Source organism: Etheostoma spectabile, chromosome 16 (genome assembly GCF_008692095.1).
Source record: "Etheostoma spectabile isolate EspeVRDwgs_2016 chromosome 16, UIUC_Espe_1.0, whole genome shotgun sequence".
Classification (NCBI taxonomy): domain Eukaryota; kingdom Metazoa; phylum Chordata; class Actinopteri; order Perciformes; family Percidae; genus Etheostoma; species Etheostoma spectabile.
In genome coordinates, this window is record NC_045748.1 from 1,381,475 (window position 1) to 1,393,241 (window position 11,767).

Consider the following 11,767-nt stretch of genomic DNA (forward strand, 5'->3'; position numbering starts at 1 on the left):
CCCCCCCCCCCCCCCAAAAAAAATAAAAAACACTGCTTCCCCGCAAAGGTCAGACTCCAACCAACACCGCCTGTTTTCTCTCCATTGATAATGTTGATTTGTTTCACTGAGTGTGCCTCCTGCTTTACTAGCTGCACAAGTTCATTTTGCCGGTGTTTATTTTCCACCATGCTCCTTTAGCTGCCTCCTTTTGCTTTTGTTATCCTGTCACTCCAGCCGTCCTTGCCTGCTTCCTGCACATTTTAACAAGGAGTGTTGTACAATGACATGCTATTTATACAGAAAGTGTGTTTAATTTTTCAATAAAGATAACAGCAACAAAAACTAGCACGTTGTCTGCTTTTATTTTGAGTGTTCCTGTCTCCCAACATGAGCTTACTATCTTCTGTCATTAAATGCATGTTGCAGCTCAAATATGTCATGACATTGTAACTTTTACCAATTTCAACATTACCGTTGATCCTCCATAAACATTCAACAATTCCAAAAACAATAATGCCTAGTAATTGTAAGTGGACAGACAGAGCTCTTGAAATTAGAACATGGAATACAGTATTTACTTCTTTTTTTTTTACCATTCTATTTACACCATTTACACTGTTTATATACTGTTTCTGTGTTATATGTAATCCCCTAAGTACAAGGTAGGTATCTACAGTTGGCTGATATTTAAGCCTCTGAACACCTACACAGGTGTTTTCAATTATTCTGGGTGATTAGACCTTTGCTATGGTCGAAGGTGGGCTGGAGCTTCAATGGGAATTTGTTAGGTCACAAATCTTCATTTACCAGTAATTTAATCTGACCTGCCATAACAGGTGTAACGAAGCTAACAAGAGACTCAGAAGAGTTCAACGACTCAGTCTACACACAGCCACACAGTCCTCGGAAGAGGTCTAATCAACCAGATGTTTTTAAGGGCCTTTGAAAGGTTAGGGAACGGTGCCCTCTTGTGGCCACATCTTTAAAGCGCAATCCCACAGTGTTGTATTTTTCAAAAGCCTCGCCCCTGTGTAGCCTCATAACCAATCACCACTCAGTCTTTGGCTTCAAGCAGTGTGTGGGCCATTGTGATGTCCTCAACTCTGCCTGCTAGGCAAAACTACCCACAACAAACTCCACAATTTAAATGATTATGTTTAGACTAAGTTTAGAAAAGATTAACGTTAAGGTCAGGGCTTCGAATTAAATAAAAGTAAGATGCGTACGCTGTCTGGGAGAAGGTAAAACATGCCTGAAATATTGAATTCAGGAACATAATTTTCCCTTAGTGTTTTGCCTTGGGAATGGATTAAATCAGTGCCACACTCAAGACTAATAATTAGCTTAGCCTCCTAGCGTTAATTATCAGAAACCTCGGCTTTTTTGGAAGTAAGTCCCTCGTGTGACTCTTCCAGAATGAAGGTACCAACAGAACGTAGCTGAACTAAGTAGCAATGTGGGTTGTTTGCGTTTGTTTTGATGTCTAGCTAAATTAGGAGGAGTATTAACGTTAAGTGACGGTAACGATAACCAACTTTTGAAACTGGCACTGACTGTTGTCAAGTTTACCACCCGTGTTCTCCAACGTTACTCCGTTACAGTTCACATAAGACAAATAAGTTGCTAACTTCAGCAGTTCGACGAATGTGTAGGCATAATGTGTTTGAGAGAACCTCAGTAACCTGCAAACGGTCGGTGGCGGTTTGTTGTGTCGTGCGTGCCATGGTGACACGGGGGTGGGTCTTTTCAACCGTCTCTGGTCCCTCTCTTAAGTTTTGCGGTTGTCAGGGCGACCGACCCCAGTTGCTATGAAGTGTGCCAGTGAAATCACTGCAGTCTTTTGACCATCATGCCATCTATAATATAAGGTAAGTTTGCAATATAATACCGTTGACACAGATGTTATCAAAGTGACCTAATCTCCGCAATACGTTTATTGTTAAATTGATGCTAGAAAGTTCTGTGCGCTGCCAGCAGCCTGATGGTTAAACTCGGTTACGATAACAGTCTTTCTTGACGTTTTTTCACACAGCTTTAGCTACGTTACATGGGTAACGTAAGTAACGGTAGTGCTGCTTGTCTGAAACCTTGGACCAGAAACAGCCTGTTGGCTTCAGTTTAGCTGTTGTTTACTCGCATGGCTCTCAGTGCACGGTTAGGCTAACGATATATGTTTTCATACGGTGTGTGCAGGAAAGTTATTTTTTTTGTAGACTAGACAACCATCTTAGAAAATCACTATGGCTGCACATGTTTTTGGAATACAATGTGTCTTCTAAAGGATGTTATCACCAGCAAAAGTAACTGGAAAAAAACTAGCTGTTTGTAACCAAAACTTATATATCTATCTATCATGAACAATTTGTTTAAATCTGGAAATATCTCATCAAAGGCTCTATATCTCCCAGAGTAAATGGTATGTGATGACTTGCATGATGTTGGAAAAGAGGATTTTGCAAATGCAATAACAATGTAAATTTCAATTAAATCCTTTATTGAAACATTTAGGAAAATTAGAAAATTAAAGATTTTCCGCGAGTTTCTGGAAGGCCAGTAAAATAGAAACTTGGGAAGTAATACAACCTCTTGTAAATTAATAAGAAACCTAAATGCAGGTAAATGAACCTAACAAAACGTGCCTGTTTTTTTTAATTTAGTAATCAATTGTCTAGTCCATAAAATATTAGAAAATAGTTAGAAATGCCCATCACAATTTCCCAGCACCAAAGTCCAACTGTCCAATCAACACCCATATGATACATTTATCAAGCAGTATTATCAACATTCCTTAAATGTTTAACTGATTATTAAAATTGTTGATACGTTTTTTTTTTATCAAGTAATTGATCAATTAACTTATAGTGTCAGCAGGATTGTGAATAATTGTACAGTTTTATTCAGTCACTGTTTTCACCAGGCCCCTCTGCACAGTGTGCTGTGTCTTCAGCTCGCCCTGTGCCTCTTAATAAGATTAACTGTAATACATTCGTCACCAGGCCATCCTAAACAGGACAAATACAACTCACTCTAGCTCTGCCAGCCCGTGGGGCAGCTCCAGCTACCCTTGCAGTTTCAAAATTCAGCCGGTGTCATCCTGTAAAACAAAATCAGGTAGTGTCTCTATTGCCACTGCAAGACTGAATGATTTGACAGATTTGGTGGGACTAGGAATGACAGAGCCTAGCTGAAGTTGTCCCTCTTTTTTCTATCATTGCTTTTTCTCTCTCTCTCTCTCTCTCTCTCTCTCTCTCTCTCTCTCTCTCTCTCTCTCTGTCTGTCTGTCTCTTGCACCTACACCTCCACCCCACATGTCCAACCTTAGCTTGCCTGAAAGTCAGGTGATTACTGTCTGGCAAGCTGAGCTTGCCTCCTGTCCTGGATATATACTGATGATCATTGTCTGTTTACAATCGGTGTATCCCCCTGTAAGGGCCTTAGAGCAGCTTATTCCCCCCCCCCTCCTCCATCTGGCAGCTGAGGGGAATCCTGGGGAATGAACAGAGAGAATAAGCAAAACAACAGGTGAGTTAGTTTCTTTGCTTTGTTCTTAACAAAGACAAGCTTAGAAATCAATTACATTTTTGATGGCTTTAATTTCACTAGAAGTATGCCGCTGCTTCCCTTTTACTAAATTGGATTACTGTTGGCCCCACGTACTGGAACGCATACGGAAAGCGTTAGTAAGCATCCGTACAGAAGAATCCCAGTCACCCGCCCTTGGTACTTGACAGTTTCCGATGATGCTTGATTTTGGGAAAAGAGCCCAGTCCTTCATAGCTGGTTAAAGGTGGACCTGATTGAAATAATTTAAATACTTTTGGTTAATTTAAATTATATTGCATCGTAAGCTTGTCTTAAATGTTCCGTGGAAGATCTTAATTTGCAAAGTAACCAGTAACTATGGCTGGCTCAGATAAATGTGGTGAAATTGAAAGTACAAAATGTTCCCACTATAATGTAAGGGAGCACAAGAATATAGTGGCATAAAATCAACATTTTTAAAGCTATAGTGCGTAGTTTCTGACGCCCCCATGAGGAATTCTAAGTAATGACAACAAAACTGGCGGTACTTCTCTTCAGTAACTCATTTGGCAGTGGCTTGAATATAACGGACATTCATTAATATCAGAAAGTTACGCACTAAAGCTAAGTTAAGTACAAATATCTTACAATTGTACTTAAGTACTTAGGTTAATGTACTCTTCACCACTGGCTACAGGTTTTAATCAAACAACTGCACGTTTGGAGGGCTTGAGTCCTTGTCTTTAGTCCCTGGGTAATTCTTGTGTGCTAGAGGAGGAAATTAATAAATAAATATCATAATTATACTGTGAACTCTAACTCTATTCATTCTGAAGTTACTGTTTTTCTAAACCTAACTCAAGTTGTTTACCCTTTGCGCTGTGTGCTCTCATTCCTTGTGGTCCACTTTAAATGCATAGTGAGTTTGCCATGTTGGCCTGCTGATTTGTGTGTGAAAGGGTTGTAAAGGGAGCATGATGTGAGTCTGTCAGTTGTACACACGGAGCCTTGTTTGTTCCCAACACAATCTAAACAAGTGTCTGTGGATGCACTTGACTGTGTTGGAATTTCTGAGCAAAAAAAATCTTGTGTGTGTTTTTGTGTTGGATAAGAGACATTGTAAGAGGCTAAAAGTCTTCTTGCAGTAATCTAGGATATTGTTGAAAAAAGTATAGATTTATGGTGAGCACTTTACCCAACACAAATCCAATAAGAGTGTTACTGTGCAAAATGTGCTTTTTAATTTCCTTGCACTAAGTTGACCGCACATTTCCCTGAAAGGCGCTTGTTTTGAAAGTTCTGTGACTTGGCATATGTTCTGCTGGCTGTTGGTAGATAATGCTTGAACCAAAGTATTTTGACATTTGAGAATGTGGTTATTTGGCATATTATAGGCTATACGATTAAATTCAGTGTTTGTCTTTGTATCACTAACATACTGTTTTGGGGTGAGGCACTGGCATGTACAGTATGTTAATGACTTGTCGGAGATTTATTGCAGTTTGTGTTCATGTTGTAAAGTTGCCATGATGATCGTTGCCCTCTAGGCAAATACTTTGCGCAATCAAAAGCTTTTAATGAATCTGTGACCTTTACCTGGTAGCTTGTCACAGAACATAGTAAAACATCATTTCACGTTGAACAATTTCCAGTTGCAAGATTACCGATTTACAGTATTCCATAAGGATGTGACCCCCTAGTCCACAGCTCTGTCTTCCCACCTCATGCTCCGACCAGATGCACTTAACAGCACAACCTAGGTCCACAAGTGAACACTTTGTTATGATAGCGTTTAAGCCATTTATTGCACCCTTAGGATTTCACACAGCAGCAATTCCCTCTGTTGGAGAATGATACACAGAATATTCATGAGAGATGCAGAACGTGCAGTGGGACCCATGACGTAGTTATGACCTGATGTACTGTATGTAGTGTAGATGTTTGTTTTTGGGGCAGCTGCGTGGGAGTAAATTTATTGAAAAATGTTGGTATACCAGACTCAAACACTGTGTACCACCAAACAAAAGTATATAAACACATTTGAAGCAGACTAATTTCATAAATCACATTAATGTCATGGTTATAAATAAATAAGTTACATAAATTAAAAACCAGCTTTATAATTTTACATGACATATTTTGAAAGACAAAATGTATCCAACCTTTTCTTGAAAGTGTTAACTGAAGGGGAACAGACAGCTTCTTCTAGAAGCTAGTTTCATGCTTTTATCGCCCAGTTTAAAGAATTTTTGTCTCTTTTCAGGCATGTTCTGGGGTAAAAATTTAAAGAATTCCTTCTTAAATCATAAATATTACCTCAAAAATGAAAGATAGGCTCAACAGTTCTGTATCATATATTCCATGTACAAGCTTATACACCTCAAACATGTCTCCTCTGTATCTTCTGTCTACAAGAGTCGGTTAATCTCTCTAATCTGGTATGACATATGTTTCATTACTAGGATTAATTTAGTAGATCTTCTCTGGACCTTTTCAATCTTTTCTACGTGCACACCAGACTGCGCTATTAAATTTATGATGGGATCTTACCAGAGATTTATACAGTGGTAAAAATATATCGTTGCATATAGTTGAAAAGTTCTTTTTAATCAATGCAATTTAATAGCCTATTAGTCTAACCCTAAAATTAGTTAGCTGGCTTCAGAGCTGTCATGCTACTGTCATTTTTGACTTTAAAAAAGAAGTGGTGTCAAAATGTTTAACTCAGAATTAGGAATCACATTCACAAACATGCATCTTTCTTTTGTCTGTTGTAGAACTGTACCTAACGATTATTTCCATTCTCAATGAAACTGAGATTGTTTTCTTTTAATTGCTAAATCATTTGGTTTATAAATGGTCAAGAAATCTAAAAAAGTCTGATCACAATTTGCCAGACCCCAAGGTGATATCTTCAAACAGCTTGTTTTTTCGAGAAGTCCAAAACCCAAAGATATTCAGTTTACCGTCTATTTAAAAAGCTGGAACCATGAGTATTTCATTTTCACTTGTTTAATTGATTTTTTTCTGGATATGCTACTTTTGTTTGACATTTTAATTCTTTAAATGATTATATCTATCTATAAATGCATTTGAATGCAAATTAATTATAGAGTGCTTTTTTAAATACTCAAAGACACTATCAAGTTTTAAAAAAGGAAGTAAGTTTTAAAAGGAAAAAGGCAGTTCTGGTGATTTGATTGACGTGCTATTTGAAGGGGAGGTTGCTGTCAAAAATAACTGCGGATTTGTGTGTGTGTGTGTGTGTGTGTGTGTGTGTGTGTGTGTGTGTGTGTGTGTGTGTGTGTGTGTGTGTGTCTCCACACATGCGCAGTACAGCAGTGGGGATGTGGAGTTGCGGCATCCCTAGAACTAGAAAGCGTCCGTGTTGCGGTTAATGTTACACTTCGAGACAGGCAGGCACAGTGTTCTCTATGCCCTAGCGACTGACTGACAGAGGTTGCAGTGGAAGGCAACTTTATTTCACATTTAAGCAACAAAATAATTCAAAAAGCTTTACATAAAACATTAAATCACTGGATATTAGAACCGAGTTTAAGGTATCGGTACCGGTAAAAATGAACGGTATGGTACCCAACCTTACTCGCTCAGGCAACTATTTGTACGCGCTGTAGCTCTTCAGCAGGTCCCTCCTCTTTCCGCCCCGGCCAGCAGCGCTTAAAGTTGGATAAAGTTGTGGGGGAAAAAATGCTGAAAATCAAACTAAACCATTCTGAACAGGCATGTACTCCATATGGGGCACTGCACTAGTGTACTAAACAGCTGGTACTATTTTGTGTTTCAGGAATTTCATCCAAAGAGATCTCTTCCTTCAGACTAAAGACTGACTGAGTTCCCCTCAGCTGTACCTCTGGACTGTTACCGACATACGTACTTACAGGACCTGCAATCGGTAATCTTCTGTAGCCATGACTTTAAAAGTGGGACAGTGACTCTGCAGTGGCAGTGAGGTCACTGTATTAACAAGAAAAGATGCAAGCCATTACTGTTCCTGGCTGATACAGTAACTGAGGTTAAAGCGGAGACCTGAGCAAGGCCACAATTAGCTGATAGGTGAATGGAGACAAGAAAGAACACCAAAACAGGGGTTGTTTTCTGGACCCCAGCCCCGGTCCGCACCTCACCAACCAGCTCTGTAATGTCCGAGGATGTGTGGAAGGATGAAGAGGAAGAACCGTTGGAGAACGATGATGACTTTGTTAGCCAGATGGATGACAATGGCATCATTGGATTGTCGGAAACACTGGAGGATGTGGAGTTGGGGGAATCTTGTAGTGATTCAGATGCAGAATGCAATCCCAACTTGTACCCTGGACCCCTCACCCCAGAGGAGGCAGACCCAGATAGGCATGAGAGGGATACACCCGAGAAGCTGAGTTACAACTTGAGTGAACATCTGTCTCACTTTGAATCACCAGGAGAGGATGCACAAATGCTGTCACCATGTGAGTCTTTGATCGTGTTTCATGTCATTTTCCTTAACCTTGACTGAGGTATTTCCTAATGTTCCAGTTCCTGGACTAACCCACTCAAAGGACCATACCACTTGGTTTGCATGTTTGAGCTCATTAACTACAAATTACTTGCATCACAACTGACTATACTAGTTTGAATGCTATTACTACTACTTTCAGTAACACATATGCAGGTTTTGTATCACATCTGACAGAAAAATCCTGACAACTGATAAACTGGAAGTAGGGAAGGTTTATTTTGTGAAATTAGTTGCACATTACGTTTCTGTCAAATTGACCAACAGTTTTAGCTTTAATCGATCACAGTTAGGGTTTTCAATATTTTCTTTAGTATTACATTAAAAGGTAGCGCTGTGAAGACCTTTTGTTGTTTGAATATTTTTATTGGATTTTAATTGTATTTCTAGTTTGTAAGTTGACAGAACAGAGAAAGAGAAGAAAGCATCAATTCCTCAGTGCAACATCAATATTCACATACAACACGTGAAGAAAAAAATATATATGTACAGTATGTTGTTAATAGCTAATGGTTATATAGTGAGACAAAAAAGACCTGATGTTTGCAATAATAGATTACACGATTCAAAATTCTTTACAGAACCTGCCTGTTGATTTTCATATGCATAAATAAATGGACGCCAATACATGCATTCAAGAGCTTTAGTCAAAGTACCATACATAATAATATATGTTTCCCTTAAAGTTGCCCTGCAGACATGGTATAAGATTATATAATTAAATATATATATTTAAAAAAAATCTGATTGGAATGATATTATGTCTTCTGTAGTTTTTCCCACAAAAAGTCCAATCATCATGTTAAAACTTTTTTTTTAAGTAAAATCTACATTCATTGAAAAATCCAGAATCTATGAATATGCAAATATAGTCCATTCTCCAAGTTTAATGATAGATGCAACATGTTGCCTCTGTCACTGTAAAGCCCTTATATTATTGTGTGTGTGCTTGATCCTTGAACTTCCCACATTACACTAAGTTGCGTTCTGGACCACGATGGGCCTCTTCACTTGTTGTGATGTCATAAATCCTACTGGTATGTAAAGGTGGTAGGGGCCTTTTTGTCCTTTAGCATAATGTCAAAAGACCCGTCTAGTGTAAAACTCTGCAAATAACATCATTCTGCACAGTAACAATAAGCAAAACATATTTGTTAAGCTGAGGTTTTTTTAACAATGTTCTGAATATACGGTAAGCTCATGTTTCTTTTTCATTTAGTGCTTGGGCAATACAAATAAAGTCCTTTACATTTGAATCCTAACTGATTAACACACCGGTATGGTTCTTAAAAACTAGACGAGCTAGGCTCTGTTGTTGTGGGCGACAATGAATAGACATTCCATCTCTCCATGTTTTTGTTTTTCAGTTGAGGACTTGACAGGTAGCTTAAAGGTGAGGCAGAGGAAAGACGAGCAGGGGACAGAGTGCATCCCTGAGTGGGACAAATACTTGGACATGACAGAGGAGGACAGAGAGGAAGCGGGGAAGAGGATTGACAAGAAGAGAGAGAAAAATAACAACATTAGCACGTCAAGAGAGCTTGGAACTACGAATGACTTGGCTGAGAGCTATATTTCCAAAGGAGATATTGAGAAGATCGGCTCTACGTTATCTTGTAATGCTCGCCTGTTTGCCATGGAACCTGCTACAGTCTCCAATCATCACTGCCAAATATCCAAGCCTGCCTCCAGGCCTCCCCACCTTCGCCACTTTACTGCTGAGGAACTAGCAGCTGCTCCGGGGATTGACGCTGAAACCTTTCCAGAGTTGAGCTTGACAGAAAGTCATTTAGAATCACACAGGAGCCACACTAGCCTTAAATCCAGTCCTTATCCTGATGTTAAGCTCAGGTCTTCTCTTCAGCCAGCAGCCGTGTTTTCTGAAGAAGTCATGTCCAATCCTGACAGCGGAGTAAGTAACGAGCCTTTAAAGGCATTAGATAAGTCTCATAAACAGCCTACAAGGAAGATAAGGCAGCTCTCTCCTGAAGCAACATATTCAAGGACACGTTCCCTCAGCATAGCCAAGGCAGAATCCTTAAAATTCAAACATAAGAACCCAAATCCCGACCGAGAGCCGAGGACACACAGAGCCAGGAATAACGCAGCTGAAGTGAATGAATCCAGGTGAGCCACATTCCCATAGCCATTTTGGCTATCACCACGCCTTATGTTGTAGCGTTACATACATGATTGTAGTTTTTTTTGTTTCATAAAAAGCACAAGATGACTTTATTTGTATTTTCAGAAAAGAGCCTCTGAGTTACCGCATACCAGACTTCTCCCAGGTGGAGCCCAGGGTCCGTTTCCCCAAAGGTGGTTACACGCCCCCCAAGAGCAAACACCCTTTCAAGAGGGAGTCCCTGTCACCTGAGCCCCCCTTCCTGTTTAAATCCCCTGCTGACATTGTGAAAGAAGTCCTCCTGAACACCACTGATGGATCTTCTGCCTCATCTGACTCTTACAAACCACCAACCGGTGCCCCCAACGCCACTGTGCCTAAGGAGTTCAGAGGCCGCCAGCAGGCCACCACACTACTCGACCAACTACAGGTACTGGTTGGGACTAAGAGTCCATCTACACTAAGCTAACTGAATTTAAACAAAATGCTGTAGAAAATCTGTGTTTTTACCGGCTGAAAACTAAGGTTTTTTAAAATGGTCTAGAGGTTGGATGAAGATTAAAACACTAGCCTCACGTTTAACATCAGACAAGGGAAGCTTCCAAAGGTTTTGGTTAACACTAATATAAGCCTTTTTAAGGCTTTGTGACAGTTAAGAAGAAAACTTTTTGTCACTCATTTTGATTGTCTTTATAGCTGATAAAACACTACAAGTGCCATTATATGTTTGCATGTTTGTTTGTTTATTTTGTCAGACAGATTTTGACTGAAGATTGGGATTGATAGTGATTTGGTGGACATGCAGCATGCAGGAGTTACTGTTCCCCTAGTCTGACTCATCGAATGTAGGCTGTTGGTATATTGGCCCCCTATTTCAGACGTCCTTCATCGCCCCTCCCACTTTCTCCACTATCTATAATAGCGATTGTAATGGGTTTAAAGAAATACAAACAAGACAGAATGTATTATTATTATTATTATTATTATTATCATCATCATCTATCCCAGAATGAGAAGCATTGCAAACAGACCTGTCTCCACAGCGCTGTGTGGCAGGGTGAGACTACTGTCACTCATTTGCTTGTCCGTTTTTTGACAACAGAAATAAATGTAAACGTGAACAACTTAATTGTGACTCGTGAGTCTGGCTAAATTGAAACACAGTATAGGAACCAGACTTTCTGTCCCACTCCCTAACAGAGGTTGGTTGGGATGCACAATTTTGTTTTTTGAGGAGGGATAAAAGAGATTATGACAATTTCCTATTGTTTAGGTGTTTCAGTATGGACACAATTTTTACAAAAACAACTTCAAAACACTGGTGTGGATGCATGTTGTTTCCACATGGACACTGCATTTTGAAATTAGTCAGCTTAGTGTGGATGTTGTCTGAAAAACATTACAAGATTCCAGAAATAAATGATGCTGCACATACATTTGAAGATGGATGGTTAGTTATGGATGGTTTGTCAAAATTTACATGCTTTTGCACATGTTCCCAAAGTCTTTTTTATTTTTTTATTTCAAGATCAAGGGTACAAGCGGCAGAAATGGGTTTCCTCAGGAGGGTGGCTGGCGAGATAGGGTGAGAAGCTCAGTCATCCGAGAGGAGCTCGGAGTAGAGCCGC

General features: G+C 39.6%; 1 protein-coding gene across 8 annotated transcripts in view; it reads left to right on the forward strand.

The window, feature by feature from the left end:
- Positions 1 to 1,140: 1,140 nt before the first annotated feature.
- Positions 1,141 to 11,767, forward strand: part of akna (AT-hook transcription factor) — a 34,547-nt gene continuing 23,920 nt past the window's right edge. For 2 of the 8 annotated variants that reach the window (XM_032539548.1, XM_032539550.1), the window contains exons 1-5: positions 1,146 to 1,404; positions 1,756 to 1,850; positions 7,310 to 7,970; positions 9,385 to 10,144; positions 10,266 to 10,569. In XM_032539548.1, the coding sequence (XP_032395439.1) occupies positions 7,583 to 7,970; positions 9,385 to 10,144; positions 10,266 to 10,569 (1,452 nt within the window). In that variant the 5' untranslated portion in view covers positions 1,146 to 1,404; positions 1,756 to 1,850; positions 7,310 to 7,582. The other 6 variants (XM_032539545.1, XM_032539551.1, XM_032539543.1 and 3 more) reach the window with 6 other exon arrangements.